The sequence below is a fragment of the Polyodon spathula genome, chromosome 5 (genome assembly GCF_017654505.1).
Source record: "Polyodon spathula isolate WHYD16114869_AA chromosome 5, ASM1765450v1, whole genome shotgun sequence".
NCBI classification, from domain to species: Eukaryota; Metazoa; Chordata; class Actinopteri; order Acipenseriformes; family Polyodontidae; genus Polyodon; species Polyodon spathula.
In genome coordinates, this window is record NC_054538.1 from 67408006 (window position 1) to 67433198 (window position 25193).

Sequence of the window (25193 nt, forward strand, 5' to 3'; positions counted from 1 at the left end):
TCTGGAACAGAGCAGTTTCAGTACTGTGATGCGGCCGGAAACCAGAATGTAAAGATTTAAGCAGATTGTTGTCCATGAGATGTCTCATCAGCTGATTGGCTAAAGACCTTTCGAGAGTTTTGGAGAGAAAAGGGAGATTGGAGATTGGACAGAAGTCAGCTGGGTTAAGGGAGGGTTTTTTGAGTACCGGCGTAACTTGGGCAAGCTTGCAGGCAGCAGGAACCGAGCCAGAGTCCAGGGACAGGTTGAGAGTGTGCATAATCAGAAGCACAGAAGCAGACAAGGTTAGTTGGCCAGGGGTCCAGGGGGCATGTGGCAGTAGTTTCAACAGTAAGCCGTAAACATCAGCAATGGAGAGAGGGGAGAAGGAGGAGAGGGCAGGAGGGGCAACTGGAGGAGAGTCAAGGTGGTCAAGTAGTAAACTGGGTTTGTGGTGGGCGAGCGTAGAATAGAAGTCGATTTTGTTCCGAACGAAAGAGGAGAAATAATGACAGGTAAGAGAGGAGGATGAACTGGAGATGGATCTGTTGGCGGCTAGATGTAGGATTTGGTCAATGGCCTTGGCCAGTCCAGATCTCTCTGTGAACCGTGAATGGAATGATTTTGTTAGCAGCAATTCCTTTTAAGTCTCAAATTGCTGATGATGCAGGCTGAGATGCTAGAGTCTGCAAACTCTTTACTCTATAGGCACTGCTAAGGCAGGTTTCATCTTTCAAGAGTGAAGTAATTTACAGTCCAGTTGAATCGAGTTATTGCATGGTTGGTTACCATTAATCTATTAGGCATTTTCTGTCTAACCTTTGCTTTGAGGAAAGATACCCCATTATTCATAGAAGTGAGATTTTCAATTGAATAACATCTCCATTGTGTCAACGTTGCAGTCTCAAAAATAACACCTGCTGTTATTGACTCAGCCAGATAGCCCAGATTAACAGAAAGCTACTACTGAAATTGCACATAAAGATTAAATGAAATCATATGGATAAAGGGCTGAGAGGATTAGCTAATGAAATTCTTATTATCTCTCACGCAAACTTAGTTCGTGAGTGACGTCACATGGGATTTATTGGAGTGAGCGAATGGGTTGAATACACTTGTGTCAATAATGGCCTGATTGTTACGCTTTCAGAAGCATGCTCAAGCATGTTATCTGTAGACAGAGCTCACGAGAGAGGATGATCAATGAAATTGCTTGCAGCATTTGTTCTGATTGGTCTGATCACAGTGTCTACTGAAAATTTTGAATTTTGAATAAATGAGCATTTCAGATTTGTGGCTGTATTTCCCAAGTTGTGTGTATTCCATATCTGTAACTGGTCTGTCTCCATTGCTCTAGTCCTGACTGCTCACTGTTTGCTTATTTGTTTTGTCCATTTCTTTCTTTCCTTCCTCTTTTTCTGCAGATTGGCACTTTGCAGTTTTGCGGCACCACAGAGTTTGCCAGTGGACAGTGGGCGGGGATAGAGTACGGTATGACATGCTCGATGAATCTCGCAGGGAACACGTCGAGGAGCCTGTGCAGCTGTGTGGCACACAGCTGGTACATACAGTAAAACCTGTTATACAAACAAATTGGGACCAGGGGATGTCAGGTTAATCAAAATTACAAATGTGAAATTGTTCTAACCATATATCAAGTTTTAAAATAAAAATACATGTTTAATTTAACATGTGTTTCTTTCAAAATGGACAATTGAGACTTGTTTAAGCAAAATTGATGTCATTACTTTGTCAGCTACAGTTACTTTAAATGCGAGGTGGTCTTAAAGCAAGGTTTTGCTGTACAGCTAACTGGTGTGTGCACTTTGCTCCATGGGTATCTTCACCCCTCTGTCGAAGATCAGCAAGGATCCAGATGACAGAAAAACCACAGCAAAAAGCTCCACAGTGAGATCCTCTAGCCCCATCCGGTCGCAGAAGATCGATCTGTTCCACGTTACCTTCAAGATCAACGCAGGTAAGGCAGGAGGAGACACATTTAATCTTTTTTAAGTTTTACAGTTCTGCTTCAGCAAGGAGCTGTAACTGAGTACATCCCATAATGATGTCTGTGATATTTTCTGTCACCGCAATTAGTAGCACTGCTTAAAGCCTAAAGGGTTTAATGTTGTCATTCAAATAACGTGTGATACAGACGTGTGCTGAATGAATAAGGTAAATCTCCACTTAATTTCCAACTTTGTCTTCTGCTCCTTGAAAGGAAAACAATAAGGTCCTGAGAATATACTAGCCCTGAAGAGTCCAATAAAGAGCAACCAGACTAATCCCAGGGTTTAAAGTAATGGGATATGAAGAGACTAAAAGAACAGGATCTATTTAGCCTAGAACAAAGACAACTGCATGATTTGAAGGCTTTATGTCTACTCAAAGCAATACTTTAAGTTCAGGACACAGTTGGAAATTAAGTGGAGATAGAGGTAGGAAAACACTTCTTCACACACAGGTGAAATTATGGAATAGGTAACCTAGTCATGTTGAGGCTGAATCGCTTGGATCCTTAAGTGGACAAAGTTTTGAGATCAATCCGCTCCTAGGAACTGGATGAATACAAATGGAGCTGAATAGTTTTATAACAGTCTTCTTTTTACAATCTTAGTTTTACATCCAAATATACTGCACAGTCATTTGTTTGCAAGTTACGGTATGATAAAGATGTTTTTGGGAAACTTTTATTAAATGTTGTGACCAGTTATTTTGGAGATACAGTGCTCCCCCTTTATAAGACAGCCCTTTATACTGCAGAACCAGTTATAAGGTGCCATGGTCGTGGCTTTTGTGTGCCTCTTAATGCAATTCCATTCCACTAGCCCTTTCATTGTCACAAATACCACGATCTCGTACCTATGGCCCAGGGTGTGTGTGTGTGTGTGTGTGTGTGTGTGTGTGTGTGTGTGTGTGTTTAAAGAAACAGGTTTGTAACCAGGAGATTCCCCGGTTCAATGCTCCAAGTTTTCTTCCAGGACAACCTTGTACTTGGCTTGATTCATGCGCCAAAGACAAATCTGCCCGATTCCAGCCTTGCTGAAGCACCCCCAGATGAGTCCAGTTTTCAGCTTTGCCTAACACCTGGTCATCTAATGGTTAGATGGAGACCTGGAGAGGCCTACAAGCCACAATGTCTCGCACCCACTGTGAAATGTGGTGGAGGATCGGTGATGATCTGGGGGTGCTTCAGCAAGGCTGGAATCGGGCAGCTTTGGCATGAATCAAGCCAAGGACAAGGTTGTCCTGGAAGAAAACTTGCTTCCTTCTGCTCTGACAATGTTCCCCAACTCTGAGGATTGGTTTTTCCAGCAGGACAATGCTCCATGCCACACAGCCAGGTCAATCAAGGTGTGGATGGAGGATCACCAGATCAAGACCCTGTCATGGCCAGCCCAATCTTCAGACCTGAACCCCATTGAAAAACTCTGGAATGTGATCAAGAGGAAGATGGATGGTCACAAGCCATCAAACAAAGCCGAGCTGCTTGAATTTTTGCGCCAGGAGTGGCATAAAGTCACCCAACATCAATGTGAAAGACTGGTGGAGAGTATGCCAAGACGCATGAAAGCTGTGATTGAAAATCAGGGTTATTCCACCAAATATTGATTTCTGAACTCTTCCTAAGTTAAAACATTAGTATTGTGTTGTTTAAAAATGAATATGAACTTACTTTCTTTGCATTATTCGAGGTCTGACAACACTGCATCTTTTTTGTTATTTTGACCAGTTGTCATTTTCTGCAAATAAATGCTCTAAATGACAATATTTTTATTTGGAATTTGGGAGAAATGTTGTCAGTAGTTTATAGAATAAAACAAAAATGTTCATTTTACCCAAACACATACCTATAAATAGTAAAACCAGAGAAACTGATAATTTTGCAGTGGTCTTTTAATTTTTTCCAGAGCTATCTATCTATCTATCTATCTATCTATCTATCTATCTATCTATCTATATATATATATATATATATATATATATATATATATATATATATATATATACGACACAATAATCATAACACTATTATAACACATTTTAAACTATTATAACATTATTAATAACACATTGTATTTATTGTTTTTCAAAAAAAAAAAAAAAAAAAAGTATATAAATGATGGACATATTTATTTCAGCAATTTCTTTTGCAAAACTCATAATAATTTCAATATGATAATGCAGAACCTAATTCTAGAAACGTCTAGAACATGCTGGATTGTAGGTGAACATTCTTAGAGAGTATTAAAGGGTTAGGCATAGGATGATTGCTGTCATTACCAATAAGTCAATATGGGAAAAAGTAAAGAGCTATCTGAAGACATTTTCAGAACAAAAAGTTAATGAAATACACAAATGAATAGGTCAACCGGGATTACAAAATAGGTCTAGAAAAAATAAAAATTTAAAATCAGAACGACTCCGACAATAAGGAAAACTCTGCTGAAGCACTTTGGATTAGATTGCTTGAGCAATGTGAGTATAATAGTTATGATGGTTACAGCATAGTTCAAATAGAGAGGGATGGGAACTGTTTCTTTAGATTTTTAGGTGTGGTTTTATATGGTTCACAAAATGACCATTGAACAATTAGACATAATGTAACTAATGGAAAGCAATATAAAACGATATGAAATGTACATCGACTTAGTGACCCTGTGGCAGAGCAAAGCTCTGCCCTTTAAATTGGAAGGGATGGGGTTAACTTCCCCTACCTGCCTGGGTTTATTATGTTCAGGTGGCTGGGGTTGATTAGTTGATTAGGTTGATTAACGATCAATCAGAGCCCAGCCACCTGATATAAAAGGAGGCCTCTGCTTCTCATTTGGGGAGAGGGAGCTGAGGAAGCAGGTTGGTTTTTTTTTGGTTGTTTGGAAGGTTTGAATCCAGTGAAGGCATTGCCCAGCCTGGAAATTGTTATTTTTGTAAGTTTTGCTTTTTGTCTTTCTTTGTGTTTAAATTGCTTTGTTTTTGCCCTTGTGCACGTTTATTTTGTGTTTATTTATAATAAAAGTATATTTGTTTGAACTGAAGTCTGTCTCTGGGCCTCTATCCACTCGCCAGCCTGCCACAGACCCATATTGAAAAAATGAAATTAAGTGACAGGAATATAAATTCTTGGACTACAGAGGCAGAAGTTCTGGCAGCTGCAGACCTCCTAAATAGGCCCATACATGTATACACAGACTTAAAGAATAAGGATTGTTTTAAATGTGATGGCACAATAGAAACTATTAAAAATAAAAATGATCCAATGAATCTTTTATACAACAATAAACATTTCTCAGTTATTGTATTTAAAGACAGTGAAACTGGAAGAAAATCTGAATACTGTGGCATAATAAAGAAAGATAATCAAAATAAATCTAAAACAGTAAAAATAAACCCGTTTAATGTAAACAATAAAATGGAGAATAGAGAATTATACTGGACTAGGACGGAGAATTCAAAACAGGTAACAGACCCAGATATGGAAATGGTGCCAAATACATTAAAGATAAGACAGAAGACACAGTATTTAATTTATCAAGTAAAACTTTAACCACAAAAAATCTAAATTTGGTTAAATAGCCATGCTAGTTCCATTCTTGTCAGCTCAGGTTACAGTATGTAATTTTTTTTTATTTTTTTAAAATCCTGGACATTTTACTACCCTGTTGCTTAGTCTGTCCAGGGACTGGTTAGAAACTTCAAAAAATAGAGATATAAAGGTCAAAAAAGTCCCATTAGTAATGACTTACTCTAAACTTTTGCCTAATATTTCTAAGACAGTTTGGAAACACTTGTAGATGCTACATAATTCAGAAAAAATTAATTTAATTTTCTTAAGCCTCCAGTTGTAGCATTCAAGAAAAGTGAATTTAGTTGATATTTTAGTTCACAGTAAACATAAAAGAACGGACAGCTGTATTACTAGTTGCCAGAACTACAGAGCGCACTTGCATGATTTATGCGCATACTTCATGCAGCTTTTATAACACACTCACTTTCAAAATTGAGATATATTTACAGCAGGAGGTACATTGTAAAAAACAGACAGTGATGGACAATTTCTTATTTTAAAAGGCTGTTCTTTAGAATTGATTGTAAGTACAACACATTTTTTTTTATATTTGCTTTACTCATTGTAAGGATAATTGTAGTACATCGTTGTGTAGTACTATTTAAGCCTACTCCCTTTTTTTTGGCTTTACACCCGCGTGAAGTAAATAGTTCTGTGTTTGGGTATTTCATGTTTCTCATGTTCATTTTGTAACGCTGTAAAATTTTTAAAACACATGTATATCAGTGCCATATTTGTACAACTACAGTATGTATTGTTGTTCTATATAAATACATTTGAAAACATGGGATTTATGCTTATTGGCAACTTTCAGTTAATGACAACTTTTTGCTGGGAACCAAGAGGTTGTTAATAAGTGGCATCTACTGTGTATGTGCGTGCATGTGTGTGTGTGTGTATGTGTGTGTGTGTATATATATATATATGCCTCTGTTGTGGAGAACCATTAACTGAGGGAGTCATTGTGAGAGGAGAAAAACATTTGTTGCCATTAATTTAAAAGTACAAAACTGCATCGGTGTGCTTGGCAAGATAATACCAGCAGAATAGGCCAATGTATTGAGCTATGTTAGCGTCATTCAAAATATTAATAGCCAATCTCGGGGAGGAGAAGGGGGGGAATGTTTGTTTTAAAGTCATCCTTTTTTCCTGTCAAGTCAACAAAACAACTGGTAATGTTTTTTGTCATTTTAATTTCACGCCCGACGATCAGTTGAATAATGTTTAAACGCTTCTTTTAGTTGTTGCCCAAAGCATTTAACGTTATCCAGCTAAGGCGTGAGGCTTTTTATATTAGTTTATTGCTCGCCTCACACTCATTTTATTTATTTTTTTAATACATATAAACATAATTAAGTTGCTGTGAACGTGCTGCACTGTCATATTAAACTGACTGAAGAAATTAAGGTTACCCTTCTTTTTAAGGAAAGTGACAGCTTCATCAAATTTTAAATCATTTTCTCAAAATAGAAAAACAAATTGAGAATAAACAGATTTCTAAAATATGCTCAGCAGGGCTGCAGAATAGTTGCGGCGAAGGATTTGCTCGGGACCCGTAGATTTTCTTCCAGCCATAATTTTTCTGGAGCTGACAGGAACATTGTCATGTCAGCATCAGTTGCCGCTACCGCAGCTCCCCAATTTATTTACACAAATAAGATAACACAAAACGCAGAGACTTTTAGCTTGTTTAGACAATGACTGCTTTTTATCTCCATCGCCAGATGACGTTTTGCTGTGAACTTAACTGCTGAACAAGAAATGCTAGTTGTGAGAAATATCCTGATTTTAACTTTTTTTGTTTTTAATTTCATTTTGGTAATTTTTTGGTTTTTAGAATTGAAATGCCATCTCCGTCTTACAGGGTAAAGTGTGATTACTGAGAAAAGTAAATTAAATGGCGTGAGTTTGCTAATCATACAAAAGTAGAACATGAAGCTGAACACTAAACATTTCTGTTTACACGTTAAGGGACTTGAGGACAGATTCATAAAACTATTATCTGGATAAGGGATGTATTAAATGTGTTGCATACTGTATTCTTTAAAGCCGTTCCATCAATAATATTGAATTGCTCAATGATAATACAGTATTTCATATATAAGGTCAAACCTGCTGGGCTGGTCTTTGTCCTCCAGAGGCTGGTAGCCTGCAGACATCCGTTCTCAAGTTCCTAGGAGTAAGAAAACGCTGATTGGCTCGTGGGATCAAAGGACGCCCGCTGAGCCCTGAGCTGTGTGAGGAATCGCTGAAGGAGAAAAATGATAATAATAATTAGGCATTCCAAATCGGTGGTAAAAATAATTGGAGATTATAAATTTATAACCAAAAAAATAATAGTAATAATTATGATTTTTTTCAAAAATACATTGAAATCAATACATTGAAGAAATATTAAACCAAAACATTTGGTTTGGTTAAATAACCATGCCAGCTCCATTCTTTTCTGCTCAAGTAACTTATTTATTTTTTTTAATCACTGCACCACTTCAATCCCCCTACATCCTCCCTTCAAGTTTCCCGAAGGTTTGAAAATTGTGCCCTGACGATTTTGGACATTTTCCTACCCTGTTGCTTAGTCTGTCCAGGGGCCAGTTAGTAACTTCACTTTTACTCCTTTTTGTCAGTGTGGCCCTCAGGAGTCTATTAATATTGTATCATTTATCTGTCTGCATTAACAGTCATTTTAATTAGAACTCTTTCTCAATGTCTTCAATGAGTTCTGATTGACACACTTATATCACTGGGTGAGGTGGACTCCTCCCCTCTATTGATACAGTGTGAATGTTCTCCCAGTGGTCCCATTAAGAGGAATGTGCATGTGCTGGTTTTGCATGTTGCAGACATTTAACCTTGCACAGGTGTGAATGGTACTAGTTTACAGCAGGTCACATAGACAAAGAAAAAGTAAAACATGGGGAAATTAAGATCATATTTCTTTTTCAAATGTAAAGAGAAATGATAGAAAAAGAAAACACTCTTTATCTTTACTCTTTTTTTTTATTCTCAGCCTTTATCTCAATCTCTTTCTCCTAAGAAATCCCAGCCATCTTGTAGGTTGCTGTGACATTACAGTTCCTGAGAATCAAAAAGGTATCCTGAGGGCCAGCAGAATTTACTCAAGAATGCGTCTTTCACAGGCTTACACTCACTGGCAGGTTGTGCGAAGGTGCATTAAATTGCATTTCGTCTCCTGAACAGATTGCCGGCCCTCCAGCTGCTGTTAAATAAAATTCAGAAATAACAAAATCAGAAGCACCAGCGAGAAACACCAGCGAGAAACACCAGCGAGAAACACCGCCTCTCAATGAAACTAGCTGAGGAAAAATAATAATCATAAAAATCATGTTTTATAATTTATATTTATAATTTAAAATTAACAGCTTAACTGCTTTTTTAATTTCAACTCTCCAATTTTCCTACATTTGGCATCTGCCACTGTCCCAGTTTATATAACCCAGAGGGATTTGAGGAAAGGGGGGGTAATTTCCATTGAAGGTAAAAAAAAAATCACAAAAGAGTATTCTTCAGCTGATTAAAAAAAAAACCAAACAAACAAAAAAAAACCCAGACATTTTTATATAAATGTAATGAAGAAGTCGGATTTGTATTTCAAACATACTGTGTGCTGACTGAATTGCATTGGGGTTTATTAAAATCAGCATTGACTGTGGTCTTTTTTTATATTGTCATTCTTTGTGTGTGTTACTATCAGCACATTGCCAGAATGTCAGATGATCAGCATGGCTTTGCACTGTGGAAGTTTTGATCAGCAGATTAACTTTGTAATGTATTCAAATTAGCCATGTGCTTCTCTGAATGCTGCATCCATCCTGTGTACCTGTAAGCACATGTGAAAATGACATGTTACTGCTATGGCTTTGTCTCCTTTCTTATGCTAAAATAAATGTTCTTCTGTTCTTATGAGACATTAACCAAAGTCCCAGCTACTATCCTTTATTTTTTTGCATTTTTTTGTAGCCTGCAGCCATAAAGCAGCAGAAAACAGAACAATTTTGATAGCCCGCTGGCCTGTTCTTTGTCTGGGTAAGGTGGGTGGCTGTTACCGAGGGCTGTGTGACACAGTCACTGCAGCTGAGGTGTAGAGGTTGGGATCGTAGTGCATTCAGTCCCTTTCTACGCTAGCCTTTCTACTCTACTCTTAAGATGTACAAACTTGTCAACAACCATTTAAACTCTCCTATCATAGGGGCTATCTAGAATTTTTTATCTGACAAATTCTCCCCTCCTTTATTTCGAAAGTTCACCCAATCTTCAAACTTATCTTTTGTAGCTGTTGATGGGTAGTGGAAAGAAACTGGCCTCATGACTCACTCGATTGATGGTACAGTAATGATAATGTTGTCTCCCTTATTCGTTTTGTATAGTCTGCCTCATTCATTCTTTCAGCATTCTCTTATTCCCCAACTTAGTTTTTGTCTGAAAATGCTTTTATGCACAGGTTTAAGTTAATAACAGAGAGCTACTAGTGTTTTAAAACTAACTATATAACTGAAATAAACCTGAATCTGCTGTTTTATAGACCCTGGGTTCATCCTAGAATTTTGTTGCCACCTTTACTGACTGTCTCATAAATCCCTTTTTTAGGAAAACAACAGAATTCCTATGTAGCACAGCTTCTATCCTGTGCCAAAGTTATTGATCTCCCTACTATTGAGACCTGTCAGACTGAAGTTGTGTTATCTGCTTTTCTTTATTTCTGCTCAGTTTTTTTGGTGCTAGATGACCCATTAACAGTAATGTTTTCCTGGATGGGAGGCTAAAGTGGAAAGAGGTCACGTAATAACGATTGAGGCTGTGTGTATTTCTTCTTTTCAGTAAAGCCGACACTCTCTCCTTTTGAGATAATGCAAGGATCAGTAATATGATGTGGTGTAACTTTGAAAGAACGATGGTTCTTGAAGGCAAACCGCAGCTGTCGGGAGAGAACTGTCTCCAGGTAGCTCTCAGTGGGATTTCTGTTTCCCCTCTGCCATCTCAATGAAAGAGCAGAAACATTTCTATCAGAAAAGTGTACATGTTTTTAACCTGTCACAATGGAGGTTGTCACTTACAGTAAATAGAGTGCTAGATATTTCTCTTTTCTCCAAATTTGGGATTATTTCATAAAAAAAGTCTAATAAACAAGACATAACAACTGAACCCTTTTATTTAGGGAGCTGGTCGGTAATATTAAGTTGTTATTCATTTAGCATCCCATGAGGGGAACCTTTGTGTTCTTTAATTCTCTTGGTCAAGCTTGATCGTACAAGAAAGAGTAACCCTGTTGTAGCAGTAATTTTACAAAGCTGTTATTCCACTCCTGGTCTTTATTCCAACCAGGTCCTATATTAGTTAATTGCTTCATAGTAGATTCAGTTAAGAACCTGCTTGGAGTAAAAACCTGGACTGGATTAGATCTCGAGGGCCAGAGTTGAGTACCACTGCATCAAGCTCAGGTGTGTCTAATTTCGCTCATAATAAATCTGCAATGGGTGAAACTGCAGTGCTATGGGAATCTTATTTTCAATGTTCAGCACACTCATTTAAGGAAGTACAAATTGCCACAGCTCCTCTCCTCTAGAGATAAAGTGTCACTCTGTTCTGCACCTGGGTCAAACAATGGTAGCCCAGATGTTGCGCACGACCCAAGGCCATGAAACTTCATTGTTCTTACAGCAAGGCTGGAGAGTGTTGTAAATTTAGGAAAATATCAGTGGCAACCAAGTCAAGCTAGAGACAGTGTTTCTTTGTATTTGTTGTGCATTAACCATTAATGTTGCATCTGAATAATAATCAAGTCATTGTACAGCGACTGGACATAAATAGAAGGCTGCATGGATGTGGAGTTTAGTCTTTCCAATTCCTGACTGCCTAGTCCTGAAGATTCGGCAATTGACAACCATGTTATTTTTTTTTTCCGAAAGTATTACTGACAGATATTGTGCACTCATTAGTGCGGTAGGCAAAACAAAAAAACAAAAAAACACACATTTTATGTGGCAAAAGAAAAAGCAGGAAACAATTGCCTTAGTGGATTTATCAATTAGTGGATCTACCGCCTAATTACCTGGATGAATTCACCCAAGAATAGTCTTTAAGACCAGAGCCGGAGCATCACAAAGAAAAAAAAAGAGCAAAGAGAACCTTGAAACGAATATAATATTATAGTAGCTATCGCAGGCAAGGTTATCTCCAGTTATCTAGGGGGTGAAGGAGTCAGACCTTTGAATTAAACCTCAATGCAATCAATCCACACTATATTTCCTGCAGAGTTTTATTGCAGATAAATATCGGTTACAATCCAGCCTCAATACAGTTTGCACCAAAGGCTACTGCAGTGCAGTGCAATCACATTTGGGGCATTGTCAGCTATTGGGATACCAAAAAAAGCCAGTTCATTTTACAGACAAACATGTTCTAATAATTGTTGGCAAATTGAATTATTTTTGTCAAGAGAAGTAAGATAAAAAATACCATATTTTGACAAAAAAAGTTTAAGTTAAAATTGTAGACCAGGCAGTTTACCTTTTTTAAAATCTGTGGTGCAAAAGTAAAAACAAATCTGAACATCAATTTGATCTAAATTGCATTCTTTGTTTTCTTTCTGTTCATGATGTATTTGTATATGTTTTCAGCAGAGCTGGATGAAAAAGGAGAGGTTACTGTGTAGTCTTTGCAATTTCTTTTATAAAACAAAAAGTTGAAGGGTTTATTGTAAAAGGAAAGCTATTCCTGGCTCTCTTGTCGGAGCTGAAAAAGAGCTAGGAATTGTCTTGAGACATTAATGAATTACTGCTACGAGCCTCTAAGCAGACCCTTTGAGGTAACCAATGTAATACAGCAGACTTGCAGTTCACTTCTCAGCAGCAGCTTGTTTATTTGCTGATTTTATTGCAGAAATTCAAAAATAGACTGCATCTGCCGTCATTACTTTCTGGGTTATTTTGGTGTTAATATCTTCGGTGTGGATGTTACTGATGGCTTTTTTTCTAAATCACATTAAGGCACATTTGTATTAGCTGCTTGAGGCTTCATAAGAATACAAAATAAAATGCTGCTGAAACCTTCAGAAGTAATTACATTGTAACTTAGGCCGTATGGGTAATGGCAGTCCAGACTACCACCTGGCACTTCTTGTTTCTCTGACCTCTATTTTAATTTGAACTTTAATTTGAATGTTTTTACTCTCCTTTTCATCCTTTCCTTTTCCCTTGCTCATCTTCCCCCCCCCTTTTTTGTCTCATTTTTTTCTCTTCGTTGTTAAGGTGCATCCTCCATCAAAAAACACCTAGCAAAAAAGCCACCTGCAAACCCCCCAGTGGTAGATACGCCCCCCACTACACAACCAGGTATGGAGCTGCTGCTCTGGAGAGCACTGGGCTTGTCAAGTGTGGGTGGCTGTGTGGATCTGGCTGCTTTAGATTCCCCTAGGAAACATGGCTATGACTGTGTCAAATAGCTACCAAACGATGTTAGATACCAAACTCTATAATCCAAAGCACACTTTATGTTCTGCTGCCCACCATAGCGCTCCATGCAGAAAATGCATTTTACATAACACATTAGCCACGGCATTGTTTTTTTTTTTTTTTTTTTTTTTTTAAAAAAATGTATTAGTTGCCAACCAGTTTTTTGGTTATTTTCTTCCCAATTTAGTAGTGTCCAATTATTTTGTTAAGCTCAGCACTAGCACCCCTGCGCTGACTCAGGAGGGGAGAAAACGAACACATGCTGTCCTCTGAATTGTGTGCGGTTAGCTGCCTGCTTTTTTACACTGCAGACTTAACATATAGCCATCCAGAGCTACAGCGTTAGCTTACAGGAAAGCCCACAGGCTCCCGGCCAGACCACAGGGGTTGCTGGTGCGTGGTGAGCCAAGGACAACCTGGCTGACCTAAATGTCCCTCCCCCCGGCCATTGGTCGGCCAATTGTGCTCTGCCCCCTGGGAGCTCCCGTCCTTGGTTGAGCCTGGACTTGAACTGGCGATCTCCAGGCTATAGGGCGCATCCTGTACTCCACAAGACTGCGTTTACTGGATGCGCCACTTGGGAACCTCTGACATGGCATTGTTAAAAAAAACAGTCTCAATGAATAAATGCCACTAAATAGTGGTGAGAGAAATATTCAAATTGATATCAAAGAAAATCAATTCACAACTGATATCATCAAAGATAACCAATGCATAAATTAAGTCTGAGATAAATAACACAGCACAGAAGAGTAACTAAATTTCTTTGATGGAGAATCAAGGTTATTTTATCACTATATATATATATATATATATATATATATATATATATATATATATATATATATATACATACACACACACACACACACATACATACATCATAAATTAGTCACAGCTGGATTTTTTTAGGACATTTTGCAGCAGTTTGATGTATATCTTATCAAAAAATTCCCTTCATCTTTTGTGTTCATCATATACAAGATATAAAGGGGTTTGCAGTACATCTTACTTTAGCTCTGGTAGTGGAAAACTTTGCTGTGCTGTAAATAATTGTTAACTCTCTTATAACCACTATCATTTGTCATTTTTACAGAATTTACATTTCAGGACAACATACATAAATGAATCTAGTCTAGGTACACAATACTCCAGAGAGCTGGAGATTAAAGAAGATGTCTAGTTTAGCATTCCCCACTTGTTGCCACTCTTTCAGATAACTCCTGTCTAAGGACCTGTTGTAATCCTGTTAATTTAAACAACTTACTTGTTTCCATCATCCCTTTTGGCCCACTGCTAGCGAGCTGGGAGACCAGATAGTTCTCTTTCTCTGTGTTACAGTAACTACCCTGTGAATAAGTCTCCCTTCCGTTTTAGGTACTGTAATTTTCAAGAAGAAACAAAAAGTATTTATTGTGCACCCTGTTAACTTTTTTTCACACATCAAAGTGAAATCTAAAAAAACAAATAAAATTTCATTCTAGTACAGACATTATTTTAAGATTATAAGAAATAAATGTTTTTGAAACATGTCACTGGAACTTGCTAGTGCATATAAATGCCAGTGGGATCTGTGGTCTCTACATGCCTGCAATATCAGCCCTAAAAATTGTGTCATCAAGTACTCCTTGTAAAAGAAATTGCTGTTTCAATGAACAAATACCACAAATTATTAGTGGTGAGACAAATATTCAAACAGAAATATTGAAAAAAAAAACAATGCATAATGAAATCGCAGATAAATAATGCTGTACAGAAAAGTGTTTAACTCTCCTTTAATAGGTAATTTATTGGGCCACCAGGTTTATATTATTATTATTATTATTATTATTATTATTATTATTATTATTATTATTATTAATAATAATAATATCTACTTGTTTTTGTTATGAATGTATACTTTTGTTTTCTAGCTAATTCTAAATAAAAGAATAGTTGTTTAATATTCAACCCCCATGTTCATCCCATTCCAGTAGTAACTATTTTGCTATCTCTTTCCTCTCTTGGTGCTGAAGGCTCAGTCTCTTTACCTGGTTCCAGTTCTTCCTCCCCCTCCTCATCTACCTCTTCCTTGGACAACAAACCTCAGCCCAGCCCCTGGCAGAGACTGGTCCACCCCTGGCCCAGGAACCCTGTCTGTACCAAGAGGCCCTCAGTCGTCAAGACAGCGCCCCCTTGTGCCAACACAACTGCCAGTATCGCAAGGTATCTTCTGTTTGTTTCTTAATCAGTCTGTGAATGATTTCAAGGTAGAACAAAAAAGGGTGTACATGTAAGCAATAGCACATGATCTGATCTCCATAACACACTTGAAGGCTTGGGTGTTACTGATGTAACCCACTTTTCAGGTGGTTGAACACCTTTGGATGGGCGTTGTGTCTCACAATGTACCTGAGACATGGGCTGTATCAACACCATCCACGCATTTAAATTTGTTATTGAGCTTGGTTCATAACTGTTATGGAACCGTGATTATTTTGTGAATTTGTTCCTGATTTGAATTAAATGAGAGCTGAACTGTTGGCTGTGGTATTTTAACCACATGGCATTGGAATGTTAACAGCCAATCAGGATGCAGGGAATTTCCAAGCCATTTATAAAATTATATTATTCTTTTACCATTCATGACATCATTCATGGTATTTGGTTTTCCGATTCTTACTTAGTTTTTTTCCATTTTTTAAATCACATACTTGAGACTTTGATTTTTAATGTTTGAGCTCACCATGGCTCATAGCAATATATTCTCTGTTAAAGACCATAAGGTACTTCTTCGAAGGGGGACTAAATGCAATAAGGGAGTGAGACTAATTTAAGTATTAGTCTCGCCTTCAACAGCTGTGCACACTTCCCTGTAATGAAGAAAAAGCTCCAACTTTCATGCTGCCAGTTGCATGTGATGGGTTAGTTGGGTTCTTTTCATTCTGCAAATGAGATGCAATGAGTTTCATTTTTATTCCCATTACACTGATGCACACAGAATTCAAATTATTCTCAATCTCTTATCCTTAGTCCCTTACTGATGATGGAAAATGCCCTTGTGGGGAACTAACTTGAGGCATCTTGCAGTAGACTTTGAAAGAGAATATATTGCAATGAACCATGCTGAGCTCAAACATTTGAAAAAAAAAGAAAGAAAAAGTCTCATGAAAAAACTAAAACAAAATAAACATTGGAACCAAATACCATGAATGATGCGAGGTCGAGAAATGTTTTATTTTGTACACCCAATTTATTCTACCTTTTGACTGTGTTTCAAAGAGCATAAAGCACTGAACGTATCACACTGTGCCATGATGTTGTGAGATGTTACTCTCTTCTGCTCGTGAATTTGGCCACAATTGGAAAAGACAGTGAAGTCTCTTTAATTGATACCAACAGTAACTGCTGTGAATCTCCCCTTCTTTCAATGATTTTAAAGATGTCGGTATGTACCTCGGTTTTGATCATTTGAATAGAACCCTATGTCTGAACTGACATTCAAACACCTGAAAACAGGATTGCTTTAGATTTTTATTGTTGGTAGCGTTCCTTGAAAAATCTGTTTTAGTGGTTTGGGGCTGGGCTACAGGAGTTCAGAAACTGAACTGAAATTCTGCTTGAGACATACAGTACAGATACCTGTCAAATGAAAAAATAAAGACAGTGATGAAAAAAAATAAGGATCTCAGGACCATCCACTGGTCATCCTGTTGCAGAACCACCAACATCCCCAATTAGATACTTGAAGTGGATGGTATTTTCAGCAATTATTCAACCAGTTTTAATGGTGTGGATGGATACATAGCCATGATCAGGGGTGTCCAACGGCTATGGGTCTTGAGTCATGTGAAGATGAAGGCTGGACAATCAGAAGGCAAATGATGTGTTTATTAACATGAAACATGAATAAGCTCAGAAATACTGAAGCAGTGTATAGCCGAGTTAAACAGCCTGTTTGCCTTTTTTTAAGGTTTTTTTTGCCAAAAATTCTTGTCTTAAATCATAGCTAAAATCAGAGCCATATTTGACAACACATGTAGTGTAAGTGTTAGATGTTTAGAATTTACCAGTAACTGTTGTAGAAAACAAAACAAAAATGCAGACAGATTATAGGTGTTGGTGTGCAGTGCAGGGCAATCTTTTTCATCACAGTAAAATTCTGTACACATACAGCCTTATGCAAAGATGTATGCTGTGGTAACTTTATAAAATGGTGACCTAAGGGCTTCTTATGATGGCTTTTATGACACTTGCAAACAATCCCAATATGTTATGGGGAGTGCAGTGCTTCAGCTGTCCCCTCAAACACGGGGTCTTCACCCCCCCCCCCCCCGAGTGCAGAGGTGAGTCCCAAAAATCACACATTATACAGAAACCCAGGCAGAGGACAATGAACAGGATCAGTAAACGGCAGACTGTTCAATAGAGATGGGCCACAGTAACGGGTAGCAGTAGAGACTAAAACCGCAAGGGTCATGCTAAGATCTAGCAAGGCTGTTAATGCAAGTTTAAAGCAAAAACTGTCCAAGGGTGAGGAGGGATTTCAATGATCGCACAAGGAAATTGCAAGATTTGAACTAAGAAAAAAGGATCATGCAGGATTTGTACAAGGCATGCATGAAATACTTTCTTGTATCGCCATTAGTTCATGTTTTTTTTTTTCCACCATTTTCTCCCCAATTTGAACTGTCCAATTCTTTTTTTAGCCTGTTTCACTGCTGCAACCCTCCTGCTGACTCAGGAGAGACGAAGATGAGCACGTGTCCTCAGAAACACGCGCTGTCTTTTCACTCTGCAGGCTTACCATGCAGCTACTATACCTTTAAAGCTACAACGCCTGAGGACCATGCAGCTGCAGGCGCCCGGCCACTCTACAGAGGCCACTGGTTCACGGTGAGCTGAGGACATCCTGACCGACCTAATCCCTCCCTACCCTGGCGATGCTCTGCTAATTGTGTGCCGCCCCCTGAGAATCATCCAATGATTCAAGAGAGATGTATTTCCAGGAATTCATTTAAAGACAGTATTAACAAGCCGTTTTTTTTTCTCAATGTCACACGAGCCTTGCATTTATATCCGTCATGCTTCAATAACTTGTGTTGAAGATTTTCGATGCCTGGTAAGACACGAGTTGTATCTCATCCTAGTAAGCCCTGAGAAAAGCATACTGCAACAAAAGACATGTCACAGGATAATATAAGCAGGGAGCTCAGTTCGCTGTAACAGGAAAATGTATTAATATTAAAACAAGAACTTATTTCTAACCTGACTCCAAATAAAGAAAGTTTTTTGCTTTGGAGCCAGGTAAGAAATTATTTCTTGTTATAATATTATTTTAGAAAATGATTAAAATAAGTCCTAAAATGTATTAAATGTTGCATCTTCTGCCTTTATCAATGTGAGGCGGTGAAACATTTGTGTGTCGCGCTTTCAGGGGATCTATTATCCCTTATAAAAGTTTCCCACTGTAAAACCATAGCAAAGTGTAGTAAAGCATAGCGAAAGGATGGTAAAGCATTTTAGCTTTTAACACTAGCACCGTCATTGCAGCTTTATGAACGGCTTTTGCAATTCAAATTTAAATATCTCCGCGTATGTGAATATCTCCTGCACGTCCGTTCTTAAGTGTTACTAAATATTTGAATTAAATACGGTGCTTCAGCTGCAGAGTCGTAAAAATGAATACGTTATAAGCACCTGCCTCTTCAACCGCCAGACATGCAGTTTATGGGACATTTTTAGTATTGTATAGATTATAATCAATACAGAATCGTACTCCCTGCAATGCATTACACACTGCTGTACCTCAATTTAAGTGAGCGCTCTTGTAGGCAATGTAGGCTCAGGGAAGTTAACGTGTGTTTAGGGATAGTCTTGTGTCTACGTGGAGCACATAAGTTCAGTATTGATTTTTTTATTTGACTGAATACAGAAATTTGCTTTCCAGATCACAGAGAAAAAGTGGTACCTATCTATCTATCTATCTATCTATCTATCTATCTATCTATCTATCTATCTATCTATCTATCTATCTATCTATCTATCTGTTTACACACACACAGATACACAGACACAGACACACACATCTCAGACTTGTAGTTGAGTCATCAAACCTTGTCGAGCCCGAGTCATCAAAGTCCCAGTCACAAGTCCTTGAAACAAACTCAAATCAATTTTCATTCAACTAGTGGTGGTAGTGGGGACAGTTTGCCTAATTGATATTATCTAATATCCCTAGGAAAAATGCACAAATAATAACAAATAAAAATATAATATAAAAAATGATTATGATTTATTTTTTCTAGCTAGATTATTCTATTTGCATGCCTTTATCTGTCACTGTCTTTTCTTTTGGAATTGAAATACTATTTGAATGTAACTGAAGTTTATTGATAAGCTTCATGTTCAAGTTTATGGATGTTGTAGTGTTAGAAAGTGGTACGCTGTCAGACTGTGGTACGCGCGCCAAAACGTGACCTATGTAATGGCAGAAAGTGGTATGGTGTCAGAAAGCAATAGATGTGTTTTATACTCTAAATGAGTTTTAGTTACTTTTGTTTTATGTAATAAATGATACTGTCAGATTGGGAATACGAGGGACTGCTTTGTTTTGTGTTGAGTAATTAAAACGTTTTATTCCATTTTAAATAATACTTAACTGCAAAATTCAGTTAGTCTTTTGATTTGCCACCCCACTTTTCAACAAAGTTAGGGCTTATGGGTTTGACCCTGCAGATGATCCTGCTTGTATGGAGAGCCCTCTCACCCAAGGGGGCAGGATGCTTCATGGCTGCCTGTCACTGATAAGCCTTGAAGGGCTGCTGACGAATTGTGTCTCAAATTATCTTTGAACTCAGAGAGTGGTGGGTTGGAGCACTCTCCATGATCAATTTATTCTCTAGACACTATAATCTGCTGCTGTATTAGTTCTCACTGCTTGACCTGACATGTCTTTTGAAAAAGTTAGGACAAAGGCGGCATTTTCCTAATGTAATTTTCTCTCATGGACCCTCGCTAGACAAAACTAATGAAATGCTCCTTTCAATATTATATTGCCTAGAACAAGCTGCTAGAATGTGTTGCACACATCACCATAGGAAGTTTTGTGTGCTCACTTTTTGCAATTTTAGCATGCTTTTCCCTAGTTATACTATGCATTTCCCATAGTTTACCTTTCTTTGCCATGTTTATTAATATACTTTACTATACCTTGCAATTCTTTGAAATGCTTACCTATTCTTTACCATGCTTTATAATGCTTTTACTATTACGAAATATTACGAAAATGATATCATTTGAATCTTTTACCGTCAATATAATATATATCTTATATATATATATATATATATATATATATATATATATATATATATATAAAATAGCAAAGTATCAAATCTTTATTCAAATCAAGAGATTGTTTAAAACAAAGTAGATTGATCGTCCAGTTTACCCCCACCGCCTACTGTGTCTACCAAGCCATCAGTGAGCAGTGGCAGCCTCCCTGATTTAGCAGTGTCCTCTGACACTGCCTGTTTTGATTGCAGGGTTCATGGTTCTATGGATTCTCTCACAGATATCTCCTCTGCCAGACATAACCACTTCTTTCCATGTAAGATCTGCACCTTGCTCTCTGGGTGGAAAGGTATAGTACCACTGTCCACAGTGATGGCTGTGAGATAGGTCTTACAAATATATGCAAATGTGTGATTGTAATGAGCACGTTGGCTCAAGTTCTCATTAAGCTTATTGAATAGAAGACCCTTAAATAACTTTATACAGACAATTAGAAGGCAAATACAAAAAATGATGATTGCTCCGTAGCAATGTCTTTGCACACTGCCCGTCTCCTGAAAGCTGTTTTTTTCTTTTTTTTAGAAAGAGAGCAATGCATGATTGACATTGTTTGAAATATATTGTCAAAACCCAGGTTTATCGTTTTAAAAGGTATTTTTTTGGTTGTTATCGGTTAACGCTGAAGTCAAGCGCTGTGGATTTGCTGCTGCATTAATGCATGTCATGCTGAGAGCTGAATGGGTCTACCCCAGCAGAAGTCCTTCAGGAAGTAGTCTGTCTTCTCAATGCAGGGGTACAGAGAGTGATTTGTATTCACTGTATCTGCAGCACTAGTAATTCAAGGGCTATTGGATTCATGGCATGCCCTGTGAGATGAAAGCACAGAGGTAATTGAATATGACAACAGATACAACACGAGTTGAGTTGAGTGGAGCAGATTTTATATTTTTTAAAAGATGTCCGGTACCAACACAGCTTCAATAACTGCTTGGCTGCAGTGGGGTAAGTAGTGGGTTTGAGTAGCTCAGTGGTTAGGGTGCTAGACTGTAGTGTGGAAGGCAGTGGGTTTGAATAGCTCAGTTAGAGAAAGTGCTGGGCTGAACTGTACTAGTTTAACCCGTTATGTGTGTGCTGTGTGGAAAGTGAGTGGATGGTCTGTGTTTGCACAGAGAACCCCCAGAGCCTGACCTGTGGTTTGTTTGCAGGAATCAAACGAAACTTCAGCACCTCATCCACCGTCTCTTCACAGAGAGAGCTGAGCATGAAGAGTCCTGTCGACAGGTACAAAGCAGCCTACAGAGCGTACACCAGGGATGGAAATAAGACTTTTATTGCATAGCAGTTTGATCCACAATGAATCTCGATTCAAAACCACGAGTAGGTAAGAATCTGCTGTGCAATAGGAGTCTTATTTCCATCCCTGGTAAAGTACAGTGCAATACAGTATGGGCTTGTTATCAGTGGGGAATCTCCGCTACTTCACCTGCCGGCCAAACCATGGGGTGCTCATGGCATTAATGGAACCCAGCTCGTGGATGAGGGTAGGTACAACCAGAGGCCACTGGGCAGAGGATAGGACACTGGACTAGGTCATCTTTCATGATTACTGAACCAGCTGGGTTGGGAATTTACATTGTGGGGTTTCGCTCTAAAACATGGCGCCAAGAATTGGAACACTTATGTTTTCTAGAAAGCATCCCAAGGACCAGTCTATTCTTCTAACATCTAACTAAATAAAGTTTAGGGATTTCTCACTATATCTGCCATTCACTAGGGTGTACTGAGAAACTTCAAGTTGTGAATCCCAAGACCCCTCACCAGTTCTGTTGCTAATGCATTTGTGGTGTTGTAAAAATGTGTATTTCTGCTTGAATTGCTGTACTAATGATCAGGGTATTTTATGTGAGGTTCTAACATGGTTTTACTGAATTTGTCTTCCTCTAGCTTTCCTTTCTATAGCATTCATATCCCCCATCCATTATGGTTGTAATTAATTTTATTGTGACTTTTTGAGTGTTGTAACGATCACTGCCTTTAAAACCCTTATAAAGGTGGCTCATTCTCGCAGAAAAGTATTCCTTTGGAAAGATATGATGGTGAGTTGTTTGTTTGGGTATTTTTGAAAGAAAAGTTTGATGGACCCTTGTCAAATATTTGTCTCATACTAAGCACAGCACACACATACATTTAGAATTCCAAATTGCTTTATCAGTTTATTAGTCGCCCTTATGTCCCTTTTAGCAATAGATTCCTAGAAAGTAATTGAGGATACTGGGTACTGTCTACTTATGCATGGTTTGTGGTCAGTTAGTCTTGTTAGCCTGGATAAAAAGACTGACCTTCTGTATAACCACACAAACTAAGAACAAACACAAGAGCAAGAACTAGTATAAGCACAAACACCATTTAATGAAAGACAAGTTACACATGAGCATGTATATAAACACACATATCGACAGAACTAAGCACACGTGCACGACCAGTGAAATCATATAGAAAAAAAAAATCTTCAGTCTGGTGGCAGCAAGTCCTTGTACTATAAACAGAGTGCAATAAAAAAAGGAAAAACTAAAGCTTTCTCAATGGTAATTTAACAGCATTTTTCCCTACGCTGCAGTGAAGCACACAGCCCCAGAAAACCAATGACAAGCAGCAGCAGTGAATTCCAAACCCACACACTTTGTAAATGAACTAATGAAAGGACTTGAACCATTACTTTTTTTGTACAGATGTAACAAGCCGAATGTGCCCGAATAAAGTGTGTTTTTGTAATATTATATGGGAAAGCAGGTCAAATTGATGTAATACATTTAATCTTTTTTTTTTTTTTTTTTTTAAACATCCTTTTATTTGTTTTTAAACTAAAATGTATGGCTTACAGTCTATATTACATGCGTTGCATTTTTATTCATGTATTGTTTTTATTCCTTTGGTTAATAGAAACTCTCTTTTGTGTACAAGAAATCAATGGGGGTGTTGAGAGTCAGCAGCCCTGTACCGATCCTGCTTTACACCATAACATCTCCAGACACTGTTGCTATAAGAGCTGCCCAGTCTTCCTCCATGAATCAGCAGCTGGTCACAGGGGCACCGAAACATCTGTTTGCAGCTGTCAAACCTTTAGGAACACTTTAATAGGAAGACACTTCACAGGTTCAATGACAAAAGTCTTTCTCCGTTTGTCGTCGAACTTTTAGTATTTTTAAATGTAGCTGTACTGAGTGTTTAATAGCTGTCAGAACACCCTGTAAGACTGAAAAGGGGGAAATAGTTCAGTTTTGTTTCTCTAAGTTTTATTTCCATACTGGTCTCTCTCCCAGTTGTCATTTAAATGAATTTCAGAAATAAAATTTGCTGATTTTGTGGAGATCAGGATGTGTATTCATAAAACATCAGCTCGCTGGCAAGTGCATTAGACTACAATACTTTTAATGGTATGCTAGCACGCTGTGAGCACAGACACTGAGGAATACTGGTAGACTGTACCTCTATCACTGAGGTAAATGTATTACACTGGCAATAATACATTTTATTTTTAGATTGAATTTTGTGCATCTAAAACTGTGTGTGCTGTTGTGCTATTCTATATATTGCTATTTTGTATTGTGTGTATGACTTGTATTTGAATTGTAAGATTGCCCAGTGCTTTCTATCTGTTTTAAGTGTTTTTGCTATGTTTTAATGATGATAAATTCTGGAATTAATATTTTACGATGTAAAAAAACCTGCTTCATTCAGTATTATAATATAAAATGTATGTGTCTGTAAAAAGTAAAATAAAGATTTGTACTCATTTCAGTATATACAAATACATTTTATATATATATATATATATATATATATATATATATATATATATATATATATATATATATATATATAATATATATATATATAAACTACCTATTGTAACGACGTTCTGACTGACGACACCTCAAAATATTATTCTGATTTGCTTTGTTATAACCTAAAACTAAACAATAGCAGCTCATAACTTCTACCAATAACCAGACAGGTTTGCATTTGAGAAGCCTGATATCACATAATTGAGTTGAGGCACGAACAATGTGCCTAGATCTCTTTTTACTCTCAGGGAACTATTTTGTTTCCATCAATGCATTCAGAGCGAAATTTTTAGTCGTGGCGTTTTTTGGCAAATCACTATTGTGTGATTAACCCCCAGTAATTCAGAGGGATCTTTGCAGTCTTACTGTTTTAACACTCAGGTGAATGCAGAGGGTTTTTTTGCATTAATGAAACAACCAGGTGCCAGGAGATTGAACAGGCAGACCCCTTGTAAATCTGCCTGCTTATTACATGATTAATTCACACAAGTCTGGAGGTTTAGTAATTTAAAGTAGTTTATGCAGCTGTTGGGAGAAACAATTTCTTTAACATCATATTTCTGGCTCCTTGAGCTCTTTTTGTTTGGATCAGCATTAATCTTGACTACTTTACCTCAAGTAACATAGTCTGAGATAGTTATGTAGTCTGAGATTCAAACTGATCAGGGTCTGTGAACACAGGTGCTTGTTTACCTGCCTTTCTGTTGTAGGAGCTCACGAAGAATCTTGATTTTATTGGTCAATTTCAAAGCACCTCACTTGCCTGTATTGGTCTTGTAGTCATATGCATCTCTAAGTGGTAACAGGCACAGTTGGTGCTGTACATATTTTTTAAATTAAAATAAATTCAACATCGGTGTTCTGTGCTCCCACCTATAAATAATGAATGATTCTTGACTCATAATTTTTTTTTTTTTTGAGGCACTAGAACTGAAACTGGGTTTGAATCATACCTTGTTTTTCTACAGAACAGGTAGTGACAATGTGATTGTCCACACGAAGTCTCCATGCCCATCCAACAATTACCTGTTAGTGCCCTTTGAATTTCCATTTTGA

At 37.7% G+C, this 25193-nt stretch overlaps 1 protein-coding gene across 1 annotated transcript; it reads left to right on the forward strand.

The window, feature by feature from the left end:
- The first annotated feature begins 1742 nt into the window (after nucleotides 1-1742).
- Nucleotides 1743-17901, forward strand: LOC121316441 (CAP-Gly domain-containing linker protein 4-like). The gene is made up of 4 exons (XM_041251511.1): nucleotides 1743-1957; nucleotides 12814-12897; nucleotides 15033-15222; nucleotides 17706-17901. The coding sequence occupies exons 1-4, from the start codon at nucleotides 1813-1815 to the stop codon at nucleotides 17899-17901; spliced, it is 615 nt and encodes a 204-aa protein (XP_041107445.1). The 5' UTR covers nucleotides 1743-1812.
- The last annotated feature ends 7292 nt before the right edge of the window (nucleotides 17902-25193 follow it).